The sequence below is a fragment of the Microtus oregoni genome, unplaced genomic scaffold (genome assembly GCF_018167655.1).
Source record: "Microtus oregoni isolate MIOR12 unplaced genomic scaffold, Mior012 000024F_ref0000369, whole genome shotgun sequence".
Classification (NCBI taxonomy): domain Eukaryota; kingdom Metazoa; phylum Chordata; class Mammalia; order Rodentia; family Cricetidae; genus Microtus; species Microtus oregoni.
The window spans coordinates 36,420,714-36,440,367 of NW_024543083.1; the positions used below are offsets into that span (position 1 = coordinate 36,420,714).

The 19,654-nt window shown below is 43.6% G+C and overlaps 2 protein-coding genes across 2 annotated transcripts in view; both read left to right on the forward strand.

The window, feature by feature from the left end:
* The window catches only part of Nek1 (NIMA related kinase 1), a 554,120-nt gene that overhangs the window by 350,606 nt on the left and 183,860 nt on the right, over nucleotides 1-19,654 (forward strand). The gene's annotated exons all lie outside the window — the stretch shown is intronic.
* LOC121462253 (serine/threonine-protein kinase Nek1-like) overlaps nucleotides 1-19,654 on the forward strand; it is a 127,851-nt gene that overhangs the window by 100,912 nt on the left and 7,285 nt on the right. Inside the window, 1 exon segment of the mRNA XM_041673755.1 lies at nucleotides 18,194-18,364. Within this exon segment, the coding sequence (XP_041529689.1) occupies nucleotides 18,194-18,317 (124 nt within the window). The 3' untranslated portion in view covers nucleotides 18,318-18,364.

Consider the following 19,654-nt stretch of genomic DNA (forward strand, 5'->3'; position numbering starts at 1 on the left):
CTACGTGAGGTCGTGTTCTTTCCTTTTCTTCTGCTGAAATGTAGTGGTAGCTTATTTGTCAGAAGATACAGCCCCTCCGGCTACTGTTTGTGCCAGGAGTGATGGTTAGTGTTGCCTGCCTCCCCCGGGTCTAGAATCACCTGGGGACATTACCCGAAGGCTTTTCTAGATTCAGCAATGCCGAAAGTACTAGACAAAATATGGTGGTTTGAATGAGAACAGCCCCCACAGACCCCATCTGAATGCTCCAAGCCCAGTTGATAGAACTGTTTGGGAAGAATTAGGACACAGGGCCTGGTCAGAAGAGGTATGTCAGTTGGGGCTTGGAGGTTTCAAGACCCTATGCCATTACCGCTACACTCTCTCTCTGCCCCCTGGTGGTCGTAACATGTATGCTCTCAGCTCCTGCCATGGCTGCCTACTGGCTTCATGGCTCCTACCAGGATGGTCATGGACTCACCCTCTGAAACTGTAAAGTCAATACACTCTTTCTAGCTGCCAGGGGCTAGAAAAGGAGCCAAAAGACCGAAGGAAGAAAAGAGCAAGCTGAACAGCCACATCCGTCCTCTGCATCCTGACTGTGAGTGCAATGTAAGCAGGGGTCACAGCTTTTGTCTGCCATGCCTCTGCTGCCGTGATAGGCTGTACCCTAAGGTGTGAGCCAAAATGAGCCCTCCCTTTTCACGACGCTTTGTCATTCGGTCACAGCAATGAGACAGGTAACTAATACAAAGTGTAGAACTATGTTTTCCCTACAAGAATAGAGGGCCTTTCTAGTTCTCATTGAATCCACTCACAGTTGCACCTCTATCTGGGGTTCCGTGTTAAGGCCTTTTGGAATCTCAGGTAGCTGCTTAGAAATAAGGAATACTATTTTTAGCTATAGTCGCCTCATTGTGCTGAAGAACACGGAGATTTATTTCTCCTATTCAACTGTAATTTTGTGTCTGTTAACCAGCCTCTCCATCTCACTTCCCACTTGCCTTCCCACACTGTAGCAGTGTCTCCAATAGTTTTCATGGTTTGCAGCCCAAACGTATGCCTAATTTTGTACAACTGGCCCTTGCAGTGAGGTAGTTACGCCTCTCATTTCGAGGCACTCCTTGTTTTAGCGAGTCTTTGTGCTTTCTGGAGCAAAGCACTGCCATCCATAAAATCATGCTTTCTGTTCATGTTTCTCACTCAAAAATTTAATGCTTTTTTTTTTCTTCATCTGAACCACTTAGAAAGCTCCGTGGGCATAGTATTGAAGTTTGAGACACAATAGCAAAAGTAGCATGGATTTGTTTTTCTTGTTCACAGTTTCACAGACAGAAGATTCATTCTGACCACAGATCTTAGCAACTGCAGTGGAGAGCTTTTTCTTTCTTTTTATTAAGTCAAGAAATTGTACTATTTCATTTCAAGCAAACACTTGAGCTAGGGAAATGGCTCAGAGGGAAACAACTTGTCTAGCATGCCCTAAGTTCAATAATCACTACTGTAAGAAATAATTAAAGGAAGAAGCTCTTCACGGCTTCTCTTTGGCATATTCAAACCTCCCACTCTTGTGCCTTGGAATAATTATGAAAGTAATTATTACTTAAAGAAGCATTTCAATACATTGAAAGATGGTTTGGTAACCAAGACAATCCCAAGTGACTAGTGACAGTAGCATCTATAGCGTGGACACAGTGTGCAGTGACTAGTGACAGTCATATACAGGGTGGACGCAGTGTGCAGTGACTAGTGACAGTCATATACAGGGTGGACACAGTGTGCAGTGACTAGTGACAGTAGCATCTATAGCGTGGACACAGTGTGCAGTGACTAGTGACAGTCATATACAGGGTGGTCGCAGTGTGCAGTGACTAGTGACAGTCCTATACAGGGTGGACGCAGTGTGCAGTGACTAGTGACAGTCCTATACAGGGTGGACGCAGTGTGCAGTGACAAGTGACAGTCGCTTATATAGGGTGGACACAGTGTGCAGTGACTAGTGACAGTCATATACAGGGTGGACGCAGTGTGCAGTGACTAGTGACCGTAGCTTATATAGGGTGGACACAGCGCAGAGGCTGAGTCACGCCCGGCCCAGGAAGGACAGAGACAGGTATACTAGGTTTGATCATGCTACTCAGAATGATGTGACATTTGAAACTTAGGAATTATTTACTTTGGGAATTTTCTTTTTAATATTTTTCAGTCCTTGGTTGACCATAAATAAGTAAAATAAGAGACCGTGGACTAAAGAGTAAAATTCCATATAATTATGCATTAGTGAAATTCAAATGATAATTAGTGACATATTTTCATATTTTTCAAATCGTATCTTCTTTGAAAAAAAATTTGTTATATTTTATTTAGAGTTACAGGGGTCAGATACATCAGAGTTCCTGTGGAGGTCAGGAGGCCAGAGGACAATTTCCAAGACTTGGATTTCTTCTTTCACGATGTGGCTATCTAGGAATAGAACTCAGGTCATCAGGTTTGGAGGCAAGTGCCCGTACACACTGAGCCAACTCAGCAGTTCTAAGAGATGTGCATTCTCTTACTCTTACAATCTGTATTCTCCACGGTGGTTTTACAAATAATATATTATGAAGCAGTAAGGAGAAAAAGGAAATTAATGGAAAGGAGAAAGAAGGCACGAGATTGCTGAGAGAATTGAGGAAAATCAAAGTCAGGACTGAGGCTGGAGGATGGCTCAGCTGTAAAGAGTGCTTGCTGCTTTTGCATAGGATCCAAGTTCAGTTTTCAGCACCCATGTCAGGCAGTTGAAACCACCTGAAGCTCCAATTTCAAGGGATTCCTCTTCTGGTCTTTGCAGGCACCTGCACACACACACACACACACACACACACACACACACACACTAAAATAAATCAAAAGCAATGGAACAAGTTTTAAAAGGGGAAAATACAATTCTGTGTACCCAAAGCACTCGTTTTTATTTTGTTTTGTTTTAGTTTTATTTTTGTTTTTGTTTTTAAAGACAGGGTTTTGCTGTAGCTTTGAGCCTGTCCTGGAACTAGCCTTATAGTCCAGGCTGGCCTCAAACTCACAGAAACCAAAGTACTCTTGAGAAAAAGAATAGTGCTGGCGATATGGTAATATATGACTTCAAATAATACTACAAAGTTATCCTGACACATACAACATGTTATTAGCACAGAAGAAAATAAAACAGAATATCTAGAAGTAAGCCTATGTAGCTGTGTGATTCTCGACAAAGGTTTCAAAACTATACATCGGGGAAACAGCTTTTTCATGCTGGGTAAGCTGGCTATCCACGTGTGCAATTTTTTTTTTAATTTTATTTATTTATTTATTTTTTTGGTTTTTTCGAGACAGGGTTTCTCTGTGGTTTTGGAGCCTGTCCTGGAACTAGCTCTTGTAGACCAGGCTGGTCTTGAACTCACAGAGATCCACCTGCCTCTGCCTCCCAAGTGCTGGGATTAAAGGCGTGCGCCACCACCGCCCGGCTCACGTGTGGAATTCTAAAACTAGATCACAACACTGTTCCTGAGCAAAGCATCTCAGTATCTCAGTAAAAAAAAAACAGCAAGAATTAAACACAGAATTAAGTTAAATTCAAAAGCTTCTATACAGTCAAAGAAACAATTACAGGAGTAAAAAGACAGCCTACAGAATGGGAGAAAGTCTTCCCCAGATATCCATGCAACAGAGGATTCATCTGCAGAATATATAACAAAAACGTCAAAGGCTTAACTGACAAGGGAGAAAACAATACAATCAATAAATGGGATGACAAATGAACACTTGTGTAATGAAGTACAAATGGCCAATGGAAACATATTCAATATCTGTAGCTGTCTGGAAAATACAAATAAATCAAACTACACTGAGATCCTATCTTACTGCATTTAGAATCATTATCAACAAAACAAAACCAAACAACCCCCAGCAGATGTTAGCAAGGATGTGGAGGAAACAAGCCCTTATAAACTTTTGGCAGTAATATAAATTAGACCCACTAATGCAGACATCAGTATGAACTTCTATTAAAAATAGAACTTCCCTGGTTCAGCTGTGTTATTCCTGAGTTGATACACAGAAGAGCCCATGTCACCACGCCCTAGGGAAACCTCCACACTGTAATTGTCCCTTCACCTTTTCCTGTGGTCTGGTTGTGGAACAGCCCAGGTGCCTGTCAGTAGATGAACAGGTACTGAAAATTGTACAGAGAGACAATGGCTAACCACAAAGAAAAGTGAAATTATATTGTTTGAAAAATGTGGGTGGGACTGGAGGTCATAATGTGAAGCAAAATGTATCCAAGACAAATATCACATGTGTCCTCACACGTGGAGTCAGGAGGAGGAAGGACAGAAGGTCACAGAGGCCTCTAGGTCTGCGGAAGGAGAAGAGGGATAGGAAAGAGCAGAGAGTGGAATAAATATGACCAGAATCTCTCTATGCAAAGCTCCTCACTTCGAAGAGCATATCCTAATCAAATATTTAAGCTCCAAAGAAACAAAATTATGATAACAAAGCAAGAGAGGTATTTCTTTGGTAATAGCTAGAAAGTAAGGCACCTAGTGGGAGAGTCTGTCTGTGGATTAAATGTTTCACCTTGGAAGGAATACCAATTGTCTGCCTGGAACCCTAGGAATTTCCTTTTCCATGGAATGAAATATATAGGTGTCAGATTAATGTTCCAAGAGCTGCTAGGGAGGCAGGCGCACAGGGTACCTTGTGAAGACAGGGTGGGTAGTTTCTCCTTTGGGTGGTGGTAAACAGATGATTGGGGAGTGTGGTGGAGGGTGCTGGTGCCTGCCCAATTGAATTCCTCAGCAGTTCTGGATTTCTCTGAAAGAGACTATGAAGAAAGTGCCCGGTTGAGGAATATGGCTTAGGATGACAGAGACAGGCTAAGAGTAAGTTTTGGGGAGGAGTAGCCTTTTAACCTGATCTCCAGGGAAGCTCTGTCAAATTATCCGCACTCATGGCAAAGGACGGTGGCATCCATACCCCAATATTTATCAGGGACTGGTTAGTCGCCAGCTTCAGAACATAAATTTCCATTAATTCAAGGGCAGCTAGTTGGTCAAAGAAGTCACAGTGTTGAAAGTTGAAAGGGAAAGGAGACAGAAGCCTAGGACACATGTACAACATATAGAAGTATGTTTTCCACGTGTGTGGTATATGTTTGTGAACATGTATATAGGGGTGTACACGCTGGTATTTGGAGGCCAAAGTTGGATTACAGGCATCTTTGTCTCTCTCCAAGTTACACTTTGAGACATGGTCTCTCACTGGTGTAGGAGATTCTTCTTCATGTGTTGCTTTCATTGGTTAATGAATAAAGAAACTGCTTTGGGCCTGGTAGGTCAGAACTTAGGTAGGCAGAGAAGACAGAACTGAATGCTGGGAAGAAGGGCAGAGTGAGAGACATCATGGATCTCCTGCCTGAGATGGACGCTGGTTATAATCTTGCCGGTGAGCCCCAGTCACATGGTGATACCCAGATTAATAGAAATGGGTTAAATTAAGATGTAAGAATTAGCCAATAAGAAACTAGAGCTAATGGGCCAAGCAGTGTTTTAATGAATACAGTTTCTGTGTGGTTATTTCAGGTGTAAGTTAGCCGGGCAGCAGGGATAAACAAGGGGCTCATTGACTGCCTGTCCCTGTCCCCTCCCCGCCCCTAACACCAGGGATACAAAGGCACAGCGCCATGCTTGGCTGTTTTACATGGGTGCTGGGGAGCCAACCCCAGGTGCCCACGCTTGTGAGTAAGCACACATTGTCAACTGAACCATCTCCTCAGCCTCAGAAAGGTCTTCTGAAAGGGAATACTTCTCACAGAGAATAAATGTCATTAGAAAAGCACGATTAGCATACTGAAAACTGAACTTGATCTTTTGGAGTTAGTTGTGTTAAAGAATAATGTCAGCCACAGCTGGTAGTGCAATCCTTTGGTCAGGAGGCAGAGGCAGGAGGATCTCTGTGAGTTTAAGGTCCACCAGGGATACATGGTAAGATGTCTCAAAAGCAACAACGAACAAAGAAGAAGAATTTCAAGTGAATAGTGATATAAATGATATGTGTAGGTAGGGTATAAAGTAATGGTGTGAGAGGGACAGCAGAAGGGAGTGGAGGAGGGAGGAGAAACTGTCTGTGTTCAAGATGTAAAATAAATAAATGTACAACTAAATAAAAAAATTATTGATGTACTGTAAAGATGGCTGATGGTTGGTACATTATGGTTTCTATTGTAGAATATTATTTTAAGGTATGTTACTTTTGTCTATGCTGTGGAACATTTGCTTAATGATGTAAAGATATATTGTTTTTGTTTATGCTGCATTTGTTTAACTCTGTGAAGCTGCGATTCTTTGCCTGCCTAAAACACCTGATGGTCTAATAAAGTGCTGAACGGCCAGTAGTGAGGCAGGAGAGCAAGGATAGGCGGGGCTGGCAGGCAAAGAGATTAAATAGGAGGAGAAACCTGGAATAGGGAGGAAGGAGAGAACAAGGAGAGGAGGGTGCCAGGGACCAACCACACACTCATCCAGTCAGCCACGGAGCAAGAGTGAAAGTAAGATGTGGGAGTATAAAAAGACAAAAATCCAGAGGCAAAGGTAGATGGCACAATTTAAGTTAAGAAAAGTTGGCTGTAGAAACAAAAGAAGCTAAGGACAGGCATTTATAAGTAATAATAAGCTTCCATGTGTTTTTTTGGGGGGGCTGCCCCCCCAAAAGAGTAAAGAGTAGAAAACAACCAAAATTTTGGTGTTTCAACGTGGGACCAGAGTAACAAACAAACAAACAGCTACAAGTTCCCGTATTTTACACCGCACCTTACCATGTGGCCACTTGGGCTTTGACACTCTCTGTTTTCAAAGTTCTACGACCCAGGAGGGCGCTCCCTTTTCCTATGGGCCCCTCAATGGTTTATCTATACTGTAAACTTTGCCATTCTTACATTTCATGAAGTTTTTATTGATAGTTTTAGTTTTTTATTTTACTTATTTCTATATACTTTGGGTGGCAGGAGTCGGAGGTATGTATGAGCACCACATGGATGCAGGTGCTTGCAGATGCTGAGAGAGGTCATGCCATCCCCTGGAACTAGAGTTGCGGGCTGTTGTAATGCTGCATACATATGGGTGGGTGTAAGAGCAGCGAGCACTCCCTCCAGCCCCTGAGAAAGTTTGGATTTGACATTTCTTCTCTAATGGCTTAGTGAAGCTAGCCCATAGACGGTCTTACTCAACTTCGCGTTTCTAGCATCTGGCCTAGTGCCTGGGTGATAGTAAGTATTTGATCAAGGCTCATTAACTAGATGAATAAAGAAATCCTTTATAGCCTTGGAAATTCTGGAAAAGAAAATATCTTCAGTATAAGGTTTGTGTCTTTTAATAATTAGGCAAAAGCAATCAAAATGATACATTCCTCCAAACTCGCCAATAAAAGTTATTGAGCCTCATCAGATAACTTTTCCATTTGGCACAGAATGTTTCTCGCCCAGAAAGGGAAACTTAAAGCTTCAGTTGGAAACGGCTTTCTTTATTGAGAGTGCTTGATTAAAAGGAACTCGTGAGTGAAAAGCAATACTATTTTCAAAAAAACCCAGCTCCCTTTATCTTCCGTGGTTTCAGCTCAAGCTTCAGCAGACTGCACCCTATGGCAGTCACGGCTCCTGGCACTGCCAAACGCAGTTATCCATCCGTGACTCCGGTGATGCCCTGCATAACTTCCTGACGTCACTCCGAAAGAGGTCGTCTCCGAAAGAGGCATCCGCGGGTCACCATGATTGCGTCCGGGCCCCGGGAAGTCACAAAGACTTTTTACTAGGGAATTGTACTATTCCTTTTTTAATTTTTTTTCTTGAGAGCACAAAAGTGCTTCCTAGAACAGTAAAACTTGGGACAGTTGTCGTGAAACAATTTAAATTAAAAGTGACCTGCAAATAGGAAAACAGATGGGGGCAGCCGTCCAGTTTTCGCTAGAATGGACTTGGAATACTTCCTTGGAGTTAAGCTACTTCTTTGCCTCGGACTTCCCCACAAGACGGCTGCCCTTCTTAGACTTAATGCTTATCACTTCATCACACAGAAGTCGAGCTTGGCTTCCAGGCCCCTGGTTTCACATCTCCAAAGTGTTTTCTGAATAGTCACAGCCCAGCCGTTAATCTGCCCCCAAACAGGGTGCCACTCACAACTACAAGGGGCCTTGTATATTCGGTTTCCTTTCTTAACTTTCATTATCATTATTATTATTATTATTATTATTATTCTGAGGAGAGGGAGGGGGTTGTTGCTGGAGACTCAATTCCAGAGACTCTCACAGTAAAGAAACACCCCAGCGCTCAGCCTCGGCTGCGGCCCTCAGGCTGGGTTCGTTACTTATGAAGATCACCCAATAAATTTGGTATGCCATCTGCATGTAGGTAAATCTGTCAAGGATCAGCCTTTCTTAAGTTGTCCTAACGTTTCTCCAAGAGAGCAAGTCTGTAGCAAGTCAGTAGATTTCATGCCCTGGTGCAAACACACAGCTGGGGTAGGGGTGGAAGGGCCCCCAAACGCAACATGAATGTTTAGGGCACATGCCTTATGTCATAGTCTCTGTTTCCTAGCTGGGAATCATTTCCCAGTGCAGAGCTGATTTTAGAGACTTAAAATTCAAAAATGAATCAGTGAACTCATTATTTTAGTCAAAGGCCATGACAAAACACAATATAGTCTTTAAAATAAACAAGAAAGCTTGGAACGAAGGCTTGAGTTATAAATGCAGCAATTTGGAACAAACATTTATTGGAAATATGCACTTATCTAATCAAAACATCACAGAGAGAAACAGCACTGAGCTGTTGGGCAACAGACTATATGCTTTGAAGAGAATAGGAGTGTGTGTGTGTGTGTGTGTGTGTGTGTGTGTGTGTGTGTGTGTGTAGGTGTGGCCTTGTTGGAGTAGGTGTGGCCTTGCTGGAGGACGTGTATCACTGGGTGATGGGCTTTGAGGTTTCGGAACCTCAAGTCAGGCCTAGTAGACACTCTTCCTGCTGTCTGTGGATCCAGATGTAGAACTCTCAGCTACCTCTCCAGCACCATGTCTGCCTGCATGCTACCGTGCACACCTGACAATCATGGACTAAATTTCTGACCTGTAAGCCAGGCAATTCAATGTTTTCCTTTAAAAGAATTTCTGTGGTCATGGTGTCTCTTCACAGCAATAAAGCCCTAACTAAGACGTAAAAGAAATAACTATTTTGAAATAGTGCTGTAATGTTGGAATAGTGTTTGTGTAGCCTGAATGGGGCCCTAGCTCAGAAGTGGGGAAGATAAGAGGTGTTGGTGGCCACTTTGTACCTTCTCAAGCTGCTAGGGAGCACACAAAGGAATGGAAATGCTTGGAGACACACTGCACACTCACACAAGCTCACATACAACTCTTCAGAGCAGAATTCCCACATTAGGACACAAAGGAGAAATAGTTTAAGTGCTTCCCAACTGATGGGCACATAAACTACATATGGTGTGCCCATACCACGGAATACTAGTCAGCAGTAAAAATCCTGAAACACTCACACGCACTGCAGCAAACATGTTCTGCCTTTCAAAATAAAACAAGCGAGGGCTCCTAGTTAGCTCTTCTCTTGTAAAGGACCCAAGTTCAGTTAGTGCCTACATCCAAATCAAGGCAGATCTGAAGCCTTTAGCCTCCATGGGTACCTGCATTCATGTGCACATCCTGTGCACACGCCCCCCCCCCCACAATTAAAATAAAACAAACCTTTTCTTAAAAGAAACATGGAAAGTGAAAGAAGCCAGTAACAAAACACCTATAACTCTATAATTATATGCATATAAACACTATCTACAAAGCCAAAAACAATGATTTAATGGTTTACTAGGGTTAAATACTAGGGTTAGGTTGAAAGCAGGGTTGTTGGTGTTTCCATTATGTCCCCGGGTTCCCAGAACAAAGATCCACAAACCGGACATCTCAGAAAACGGGAAATTAATTCTGCATTTTAGAGGTTAGAAACCTGAAACCCAAATCAGGTAGGACCTTGTTCCCTCTTAACTGTCTAGGAAAGATCCTGCTGGGGCTTGCTCATGGTTTCCCTTCCACCAACTCCTCCCAGGTTCTCCCCACCCACCAAAATCCACACCTTTTCTTTCTCTCTCTAATTAGAAAACAGGAGAGAGAGAGAGAGAGAGAGAGAGAGAGAGAGAGAGCGCACAAGATATATACATATTCTCTTACACAGAAATCATATTTAAAAAAACAAACAAACAGAAACCACGATTATATTAGTTAGGGTTCTCTATGGTAACCGAATCTATAGAATGACTCTCTCTATGTCTAGAAAGGGGGTTTATTAGAATGACTTACAGACTTTGGCCCAGTTAATCCAACAATCCAACAATGGGTGCCCATGAATGAAAAGTCCAAGAATCCAGAAGTTGCTCAGTCCAGAAGGCTGATGTCTCGGCTGGTCTTCAGCAGATGCTGGAATCCTGAAGGAGTAGATTCCAATGCCAGCGGAGGAATAGACTTGCTAGCAAGGTGAGAGAGAGCAGGCCAAGAGCCACTTCCTTTTTCCAGGTCCTTACCTAGGCTCCCAGCAGAAGGCATGGCCCTGATTAGATCTGGATTAAAGGTGTGTCTTCCTACCTCAAAGATCCAGATTAGAAGTGGAACCTCCCACTTCACATTCAGCACAGAGGTCCCTCACAGGTGTGCCCTGTGTTTGGGGGTTTTGGGGGTTTTAATTAGTTCCAGATGTAGTTAAGTGAACAGCTAATAGCTATCCCACATGATATCTGAGCAGAAGAGACCCCACTGGAGAAAACTAGCTTTTCCTTCGCGTGTGGCTGTCAGTTAGTGACAGTTTCTGGATGGGGAATCGGGGCTTCCGTTCACTGCTCCCTCTCAGCGCTGGGACCCATCTGGCTTTGCCCTTTGTAGGCACTGTGTGTGCTGCCACAGTCTCTGAGTTTCTTATGTGCATTAGCTTTGCTGAGTCTAGAAGGCTCTGTTTCCTTAATGTTGCCCATCTGCACGGGCTCTTAGCATCTTTTTAACTCATCTTCCACAGGGTTCCCTGAGTTCTGAGGGGAATGATTTGAAGAAGGTAACTCTTTTAGAACTGAGCGTTCCAAGGTCTCTCCTCTCTGCATATTGTCCGGCTGTGGGTCTCTGTATCTGTTCCCATCAATTAAAGGAGGAAGCTTCTCTGATGGTGACTGAAGAAGGCATCAGTCTATGAGTACAGCAAACTGTTGTTATGAGTCAATTCTATTTCAATTTTTCTTCATCAGAACAGTAGTATTTGGTTTTCCCCTAGATAGTCCCAGGGCTATCTAGTCTCAAGTTCTTGGCTACCTAAGCAGCATTATGTATGGGTCCCGTCTCATGAAATGGGTCTTCAGGCAAATCAGAATCATTGGTTGCTCCCAAAAGCTTTGTGCCACGATTGCACCAGCGCATCTTGCAAGCATATCACACTTGCAAATCTCAGAGCTATAACTGGGCTGGTGTTTACCTTTTTCCTCTGGTAGTATGCAAAATACCTTCAGATACTGTAAACACTAGTCTGAAGCCATGAAGGTTCTGGGTAGGCACAAGATCAACTTCTCTGTGTTCAGGGAGTTTGTAGGTATTGTCTTCAGCAATTGGATCTTTCCAACAGTTTGTGGAGCCTAATCAAAAGCATTGTCAATAGCTTGGGTTGTTGGGGTTCCCATGGAACCTTTGGCCAAAAACTCAATTATATTTAACTAAATTCCTGGCTCTGGAGTTTTCATTTGGTAAAGAGAGATATCTAATTGGGGTTTTGTTTCCCCTACTATTTGGTGATCCCATTTATATTTCTTTCATATATGTTTATGTTTTAAGAAATATCTTGTGTAGTAGGTTTCCACACAACCCTTCATTTGCCGCTGCCCTTCCTGGTATCCCCTCGCTTACCCATATATTCTCTTCTTCCCCTTTCATTTCCCCTCCCACATCCCTGTCCACTCATAACTGTTTTCCCTTTCTCAGGAGATCCTTCCATCCCCACTAACCACTTACTCTATACCTAATCTCTGTGGTTATGTGCACTGTAGCCTTCCCATCAATGACTTAAGAACTAACATCCACATATAGGCGAATACAATCAAAATTATCTTATTGGGTCTGAGTCACCTCACTCAGGATGATTTTTTTTCTAACTCCATTCATTTACTTGTGAATTTTGTGGGTTTTTTTTAAAGAGTGAGCAGCATTCTGTTGTATAAACATTTTCTTTTTCCAGTTATTTGCGGATGGAGATCTAAGCTGTTTCCAGGTTCTGAATAGAGCAGCGATGAGCATAGTGACGCAAGTGTCTCTATAGAAGGATGTCGAATCTTTTGACATTTTCCCCAGAGTGGTACAGGTGGATCGTGAAGTAAATCTATTCCCAGATTCCCGAGGAAATGCCACTGTGATTCCCTCCAGCAATGGAAGCGTTTTCCCCTTACCATACATCCTCGCCAGCTTGAGCTGTCACTTGTTTGATTGATATTAGTATTGCTGACCGGTGTACGATGGAGTCTCAAAGTAGTTTTGATTTACATTTTCCTGATGGCAAAAAATGTTGAACACTTCTTTAATGTTTCTCAGACATTTGTGTTTTGTCTTTTGAAAATTCTATTTAGATCTGTACTCTGTTTCTATATGGGTTATTTGTGGGGTTTTTTGTATATATTTTAGATATTAGGTATCTATTGGATGTGTATTTCGGGAAAATCTTTTCCCCTTCTGTGGGCTGCTGCTTTGACCAACTAATGTTGTCATTTGCCTTACAGACACTTTTCGGGTTCACGAGGTCCCGTTTATTGATTGTGGTCAGTTCCTGTGCTGTCAGCTTTCTGTTCAAGAAGTTGTCTCCTTTGTCAATGAGTTCAAGACTATCTCCCCACTTCGCCTTCTCTCAGAATTCATGTATCTGACTGACAATATAGAACATAGTTTAACCTGACCAATTTTTCAAAGACCATATTTCAGTATCGGGTCAGTAATAGGTTCTTGGTATGTTGTTTGAGGAAGTGCCATTTCAGCATAGACTGTGAACAAATAGGGAATGATTGCGAATGAATGTGAAGTTTGGGGGTGGGTCATCAAAACGGTCTACGATTGTGAGAGTGGTTTTCTAATTCTAAGACTCTGCTAAATGCCATGGGCTCGTAAGCTTTCTTCTTGGAAACATTTTAAAAATTCTACTTGTTTTTATTTCATGTGTCTGCATGTTTGCCTGCATACATGGAAGAACACTTCATGCATGGCATGCTTGGCACCTGCAGAGGCCAGACAAGGTTGTAGTGTCCCCTAGAGCTCAGGGCTACAGATGTTTGTGAACTGCCTGAGCGGTGCTGGAAACCAAACTTGATTTCCCTGCAAGTGCAGTAAAAATTCTTCCCCTCCCCCAAAGATTAACTTTTATTTTATGCATGTGTGTATGTGCACCCTGTGTGTGCAGGTGTCTGTGGGGGCCAGAAAAGGGTGTGAGACCCTCTAGAGCAAGGGTTACAGGTTTTTGTGAGATACCTTTGTGGATGCTGGGGACCAAACTTGAGCCCTCTGTGAGATCAGCAGATGCTCTTAACTGCTGGGCCATGTCTCTCCAGCTTCCAGCAGTGCTGTTCTTAACCCCTGCGCCCTTTCTCTAGACCAGAGCTGGATATTTCTGAAGAGTGGCTAACCGAGCTATGAATTGTATCTCAAGTGAAGCGGTGAAAATACCATCCTTGCTCTCTATGGTTAATTCTCCATTCGAGGGCATCGGCTTGCTTCTGTCAGATAAGTAAACAAGTCCTGATGTCAGGAAACTGAGCAAGGAGTGAGTGTCAGGCTGAAGAGATGGCGCAGCTGGCGAAGGTGCTCGCTGCCAGGCTTGATGACTTGCGTTCGATCCCTGCGACTGGCGTGGTGGGAGAGAACCAGCTCTCACACATATTCTCTGACCTCCACACATGCCCCATGGCGTGCACATGCGTAAACGCCCACAGGCAAAAAGAAGAAAATGCCCAATCGCGGGAACTGTTAGCAGGTGCTGTCGGTGTTTGGGGAGGAAGGACGAGGATGAGAGAGAACAGAGGGATACAGGCAAGGTGGGATTTAAATGAAACCCTGAACCACAAGTGAGATTCATTGAGCTTTCTGGGGATTTGGAATGGCTGGAAATTCTCTCCGTGTCTAGTGTTCCTCTTGTCCCCAGGACTCTAAGCTTCCTTTGTCTTGACACTGATCTAGACTCCAGCTGCTCATTGCTGCACCTGGGGCATGCCCTGCTGCCCGCTGCATTCTAGTTGCAACCAGTGGTGGTGGAGTGACTTGCTTGCTGGGTGGGGTACCAGCTCCGGGCCAGCATGGAGTGGGTCTTTGTTCACGAAGACTTCTTGTGAACTCAGTAATCCTGACAAGACCAGCTGGTCAAGCTTTTAATTTACTGGTTCTCTACCTATGGGTTGTGACCTCTTTGGGGTCGAACTACCCTTTCATGGTGATCGCATATCAGATATTTACATTACAATTCATAACAGTAGCAAAATTACACTTGTGAAGTAGCAACGAAAATAATTTCAGTGGTTTACGGTCGCTGCAATGTGAGGAACTGTATTAAAGGGTCGCAGTGTTAGGAAGATTGAGAACCACTGCTCTAGGTGCTTGTGCGGAGAGAATCGGCAAGACAGGGATACTCTCAGCAGCCATCTTTGAGGAACAATCAGGAATCACTTTGTAGAAGCCAAAATCTAAGAGCGTTGCTGCAATTTCGAGAAAAGAGCTGAGCCGGCTGAGCACTATGGACTCTCTGGAGGCTCGCTGGCTTCGAACACAAACGATGACGTCCCCAGAGGGTGGCTCTGCTCTCATCAGTCTCTATCCTCACTGCTGCTAATAGTAAGATGTCTCCTGTGACTGGAGACCATTCCTGCAGGCTTCTTCTGGTTGCTGTGGGCAGATCCAAAGTGTCTTATTTATGTCATCTAGACCTCAAGCAACCTGAGTGCAGGATTTGGTTGTCATCCTCACAGATGGTATCTCCCCGATGGTGCATAGTTCCTGGCATGGCAACCTTCAATGAATAATGTCTGTATATATTACAGCTTACTTCTAACACCCAAAATCTCATCTCTTGGTTTATCATACCTACTTACTGTAAAGGCAGGAGGCACCTGTGAACACTGGGAACACGCATCCTAACAGAAAACTGTTTTCACGTGTTTGGTATAAAATCAAGTAAGAAACGAATGCAATGGGTAGTGGTGGCACACACCTTTAATGCCGGCACTCGGGAGGCAGAGGCAAGTGGACCTCTGTGAGTTCGAGGCCAGCCTGGTCTACAGAGTGAGCTCCAGGACAGCCTGGGCTACAAAGAGAAAACTTGTCTCAAAAAAAAAAAAGAAAACAAAACAGAAATAAAACAACAACAACAGCAACATAAAAAAACGCCAACCAATTAAACAAAAAAGAAATGAAGGCAATACATTAATTATCCTAATGATGCTGATAACATTACTTGGAGGCCATCCTCCTTTGATGTTTGGAAATATGTTCTTACATTGTACCATTCATCTAAATTCCATTTTCTTCCCAGAAGACTATAGATGCTTTTATAAATACAGTGCGCGAAACTGCACTAGATGGCTCAGTGGTTTGGAGAACACCATTCTTGCTTGTAATTCTAGCTCCAGGGGGCACAACAGCCTCCCGGGCTACCTGTATTCGCAGGTACACACCTTCCCACATATACATAACTATAAAAATAACAAATTAGAAACTAGCAGATGAGAAGGAGTCAGATCAAAGGGCTGAGTTTAAGTGGTGCATGCTTAGCCATAGATGGCAGTGTTAAAGCCCTCCACCCCTAAGACCTAGGGAACATCTTGGAGGAAGGCTGGGATGAATCTAAGGGCAGGAAAAGTGTTGGGAATCCCTGTCTTCAGTACATGACTTGGCTGTGGCACAGCTCACGGCAGTTGTGGTCATATGTGCAAGACCTCCACGGGATCAAGCCAGTTCAAACTCTGCAGGGGTGGTGGTGCACATTTTTAATCCCAGCATTCCAGGCAGTGACAGGCAGATCTCTGAGTTTGAAGGCAACTTAGTTTACAGAATGAGTTCTAGGCCAGTCAGAGCTACATAGTGAGACCTTACCTCAAACAGCAATGAACAAAGCATCATCATCAACAACAACAACGAAAGAACTTCAGAATGAGCGAGGGAGCGATGCCCATGGCCCCGCTCCCAGCCGAGGAGCTATTAGTTACTTTGCGAGGGAAGGAGAGGCACTTTTCTATGGGTTTGTGTTCACTTGTGCATTGCCTGTGCCTCACTGGACATCCCCATGCACATATGGGAAGAAAAATGAATGAAATTGGGAAGGAGATATGCTGGGGTGTAGGGATGTTGAAACAGAGAATAGGGGATGGGTGAGATCAAGATACCTTGTGTGCTTGTATAAAATTTCAAATAATAATTTTTTAAGATGAGCCTGGACATGCCACCAAAAGAGAAATGTAACTCCAGGCCAGACTCAACTCCTTGTGTCCTGCCTGCAGGACGTGCTACAGCAATGGGGACACAAAGCTCATGGAAACAACCAACTCATAACCGTTTTGATTTAAGGGCCATTCCACAGATGGAATCTATACCCAACATTGTTGGGTGACCAAGAACCCAGAGACCTAGAGTAAAACCAAATACAATGGTCTTAAAAAATAGTGCTATCATGATTCCTAATGACATTGTACTATTCTCATAGACTAGTGCCTATGGTCTATCTAAATCCACACTCTATCTCTACTATTCACAGAGATCCTCCTGCTTCTGCCTCCAGAGCAATGGGTTTAAAGGCGTGTGCCACCACCACCTGGCTCATTATTATCTCTTAGAAACCTGTTCTTTTTTTCCTAGGTGTGCTTGTTTTTCTTGTTGTTGATTGGATGGTTTGATGTGTTGGTTTATTTGTGTTCCTCTACCTGGCTGTAGATACATTGCTGCCTATGGCTTGCTCTTTCTGTCACGGTGTTGGTGTAGACAGCATAACATTTACTACTGCAGCCACATAGAAGACACAACACCACCCCATCAGTCATTCACACTGTTGGCAACCATTAGCATTCTCCACCTTCCCAGAGTAAAATCCACCCCCGTTAGATATTAACTCCACCTTTCTCCTCCCCTTCTGAATCGTCTGTGTAGAGCTGGAGGCACATGAATTGGGCAAATGACCGAGTTTAGGCCTGGATTACTCTTCTTTCCCTCCAGACCTTTCAGAGACAGAAAAGCAGTCCAAGACCCACTGCTCAGCCGTGGGACAGGGCACAAACTCTCTACATAACAAGGAGGATTTCTAGGAAGCTGTATTTTACAATAAAGCTTAAAACTGAATCTGTTGGGGAGCTCGCTCCCTCATGGGTTCTCCCGATTTAGATTCTGGGACCTATTCAGTTCATGTACATTGTACTCTCTCAACTGCCAGAAATGAAGGAGAAAGATTACGTTACATGGGGGAGTCATATGACAAGGAAGTCCCAGGCTGCCGGACAGAGCCACAGGCTGGACCTTCTGTGGCCAAGACTCATCATCCCTAAGGGATGGCTCTCCGAACGCCAGATGGGCGGTCACTGGCATGGACAGGCAACAGATGCCCCCAGCCTGTTTTCTTCTCTGACTCCAGGGAACAGCAAATCCTGTCCTCTCTGGAAACATGAACAAGGATGATAAATATTCTCAAGCATTTGAGTTATGCCAAAGGCATGTCTTAAAACCAGAAATAAACAAGCGGCTTTGAACCAAGATGAAGTCACAGAGACAATCTCACAAACCTCAGACTCAGGATTTCAGGGCCCGTGTCCTCTCAAGCAGGTGGCATCAAGGTCAGCAAAAGTGTGTGTGCACGTTTGTATCTTAGCTTGTGTTTTGTGTAAGTGTGTACTGTCATTTTTCTAAATACTTTTACAGTGAAATACAATGCTTTATTGGAAATCATTACCTCATTTACAGCAAATTGTTCCTAAATCAATTATTTTCCTCTTTAATTTGACATTCTTCAGAGGATTCCAAGTACACAGCAAACCTTGGTGTTTGGCTGTTTTGTAACTGCTACCACAATACAGTAGTCGTGGGATTTTCTTTTTCTTTGAGGTTGGTTGTGTAGTGGTATCATTTTCTGTGATTATGCTGACTTCACATTGCTTCCTTTTTCCAGTGTGGTGCTTCACATCACTTTCCCAATGTGCAGAGCACTGCTAGCCTCCACGAACTCGCGTGGCTGGCACTGGAATGGCGTTGAGCACGTCGAAGAGACTATCCTCCACCCTCTTCTCATTTAACGCTCCCCACGAGCCGTTAGCTTCATTTAGCAGATGAAAGAAACGAGGCAAGTAACAGTTTCAAATGCTAATTTGCATTTATGCTGAGAGATGTGGATATGTTCAAATTGGGGTTTCCCTCATTAGCCAAAATTGTTTTTAGTAGACTTATTTTTAGGCCACGTTTCGGTTCGCACAAAAACTGAATGAAAAGCGCAGAGATTTCCCATGTGTCCCTGCCCTCGTTCATGCATTCCTCCCCATTCCTAGCATCTCTCCCCACACTGGGATATTTGTTGGAAATCAGAGCCTGCATTGACATATTGCCACACAGGACTCACAGCTCACAGCAGACTTCTCTTAGAGCTGGTATGTTTAACGGCTGTGGAAATTTTGTAATGACATTTATCCATGGCAATAGTATTGCTCCGAGAGGCTTTGTTGCTTCAACTATCCTCCGTTCTCCACCTTTCTCCCTCTACCCTCCTAGCCCTCGGTCACTGCCAATTTTCTTACTGTCTTAATGTTGGTAGTTTTGCAGTTTTCAGACTGTCACACACTTCAAGTGACACAGGGTGTGGATTTTTCAGACTGACTCCTTCAGTTAGTGGTATGCATTTTTAAGGCTTCTCTGCATATCTATTTTAAAGATTTGGTTATCTTATACTCATGTATGTGTTTTTAGGCACACATGTGTGTTTATGGGTGTCCACAGACATGAGAAGGTGGCCATGGAGCACCTGAAGTGGGTGTCACAGGTTTGGAGTCACTTGATGCTGGTGCTGGCAATTCCAATTCTGGTCCTTCCATAGAGCAGTCAAGGCTCTCAGGCTTGGAGCCGTCTCTCCAGTCAGTCTCTGGGGAGTCCTATGTGTATTCTCTGGGTATTTGGTAGCTCATTTCTTTTAGTAGCTAAATGGTGTTTCCAGACAATGGGCATGAGTTCATTTATCTATTCAGCTGCTGAAAGACATCTTGATTTCTTATAAGCTATAGCAATCAGGAATAAGGCTGGCTATTAGGTGCAAGGTTTTGTGCGGAAATAGACTCTTTTCTCCTTTAGGTAAATTTCCAGGAGCTCAGCTGCTGGGTTGTATAGTAAGAACATCTTTAGCTTTGTAAGAGATTGCCCGACTATCTTGGCTGTACCATGTTGTATTTCCTCCAGCAGTGCATGAGAATCCCTGTGTGCGAATCTACAGTTCAACGTTATAGCGGCATTTTCTCAGTTAAGGCTCCCTCCTCTCAGGTGGCTCTAGCTTGTGTCAACTTGACATGAAACTAGCCAGCACCTAGTGTGCATTAAAGTGAAAGCCCACAAAAGTCTATTTAATAACTTATTAAGGGGTACAGTGGAA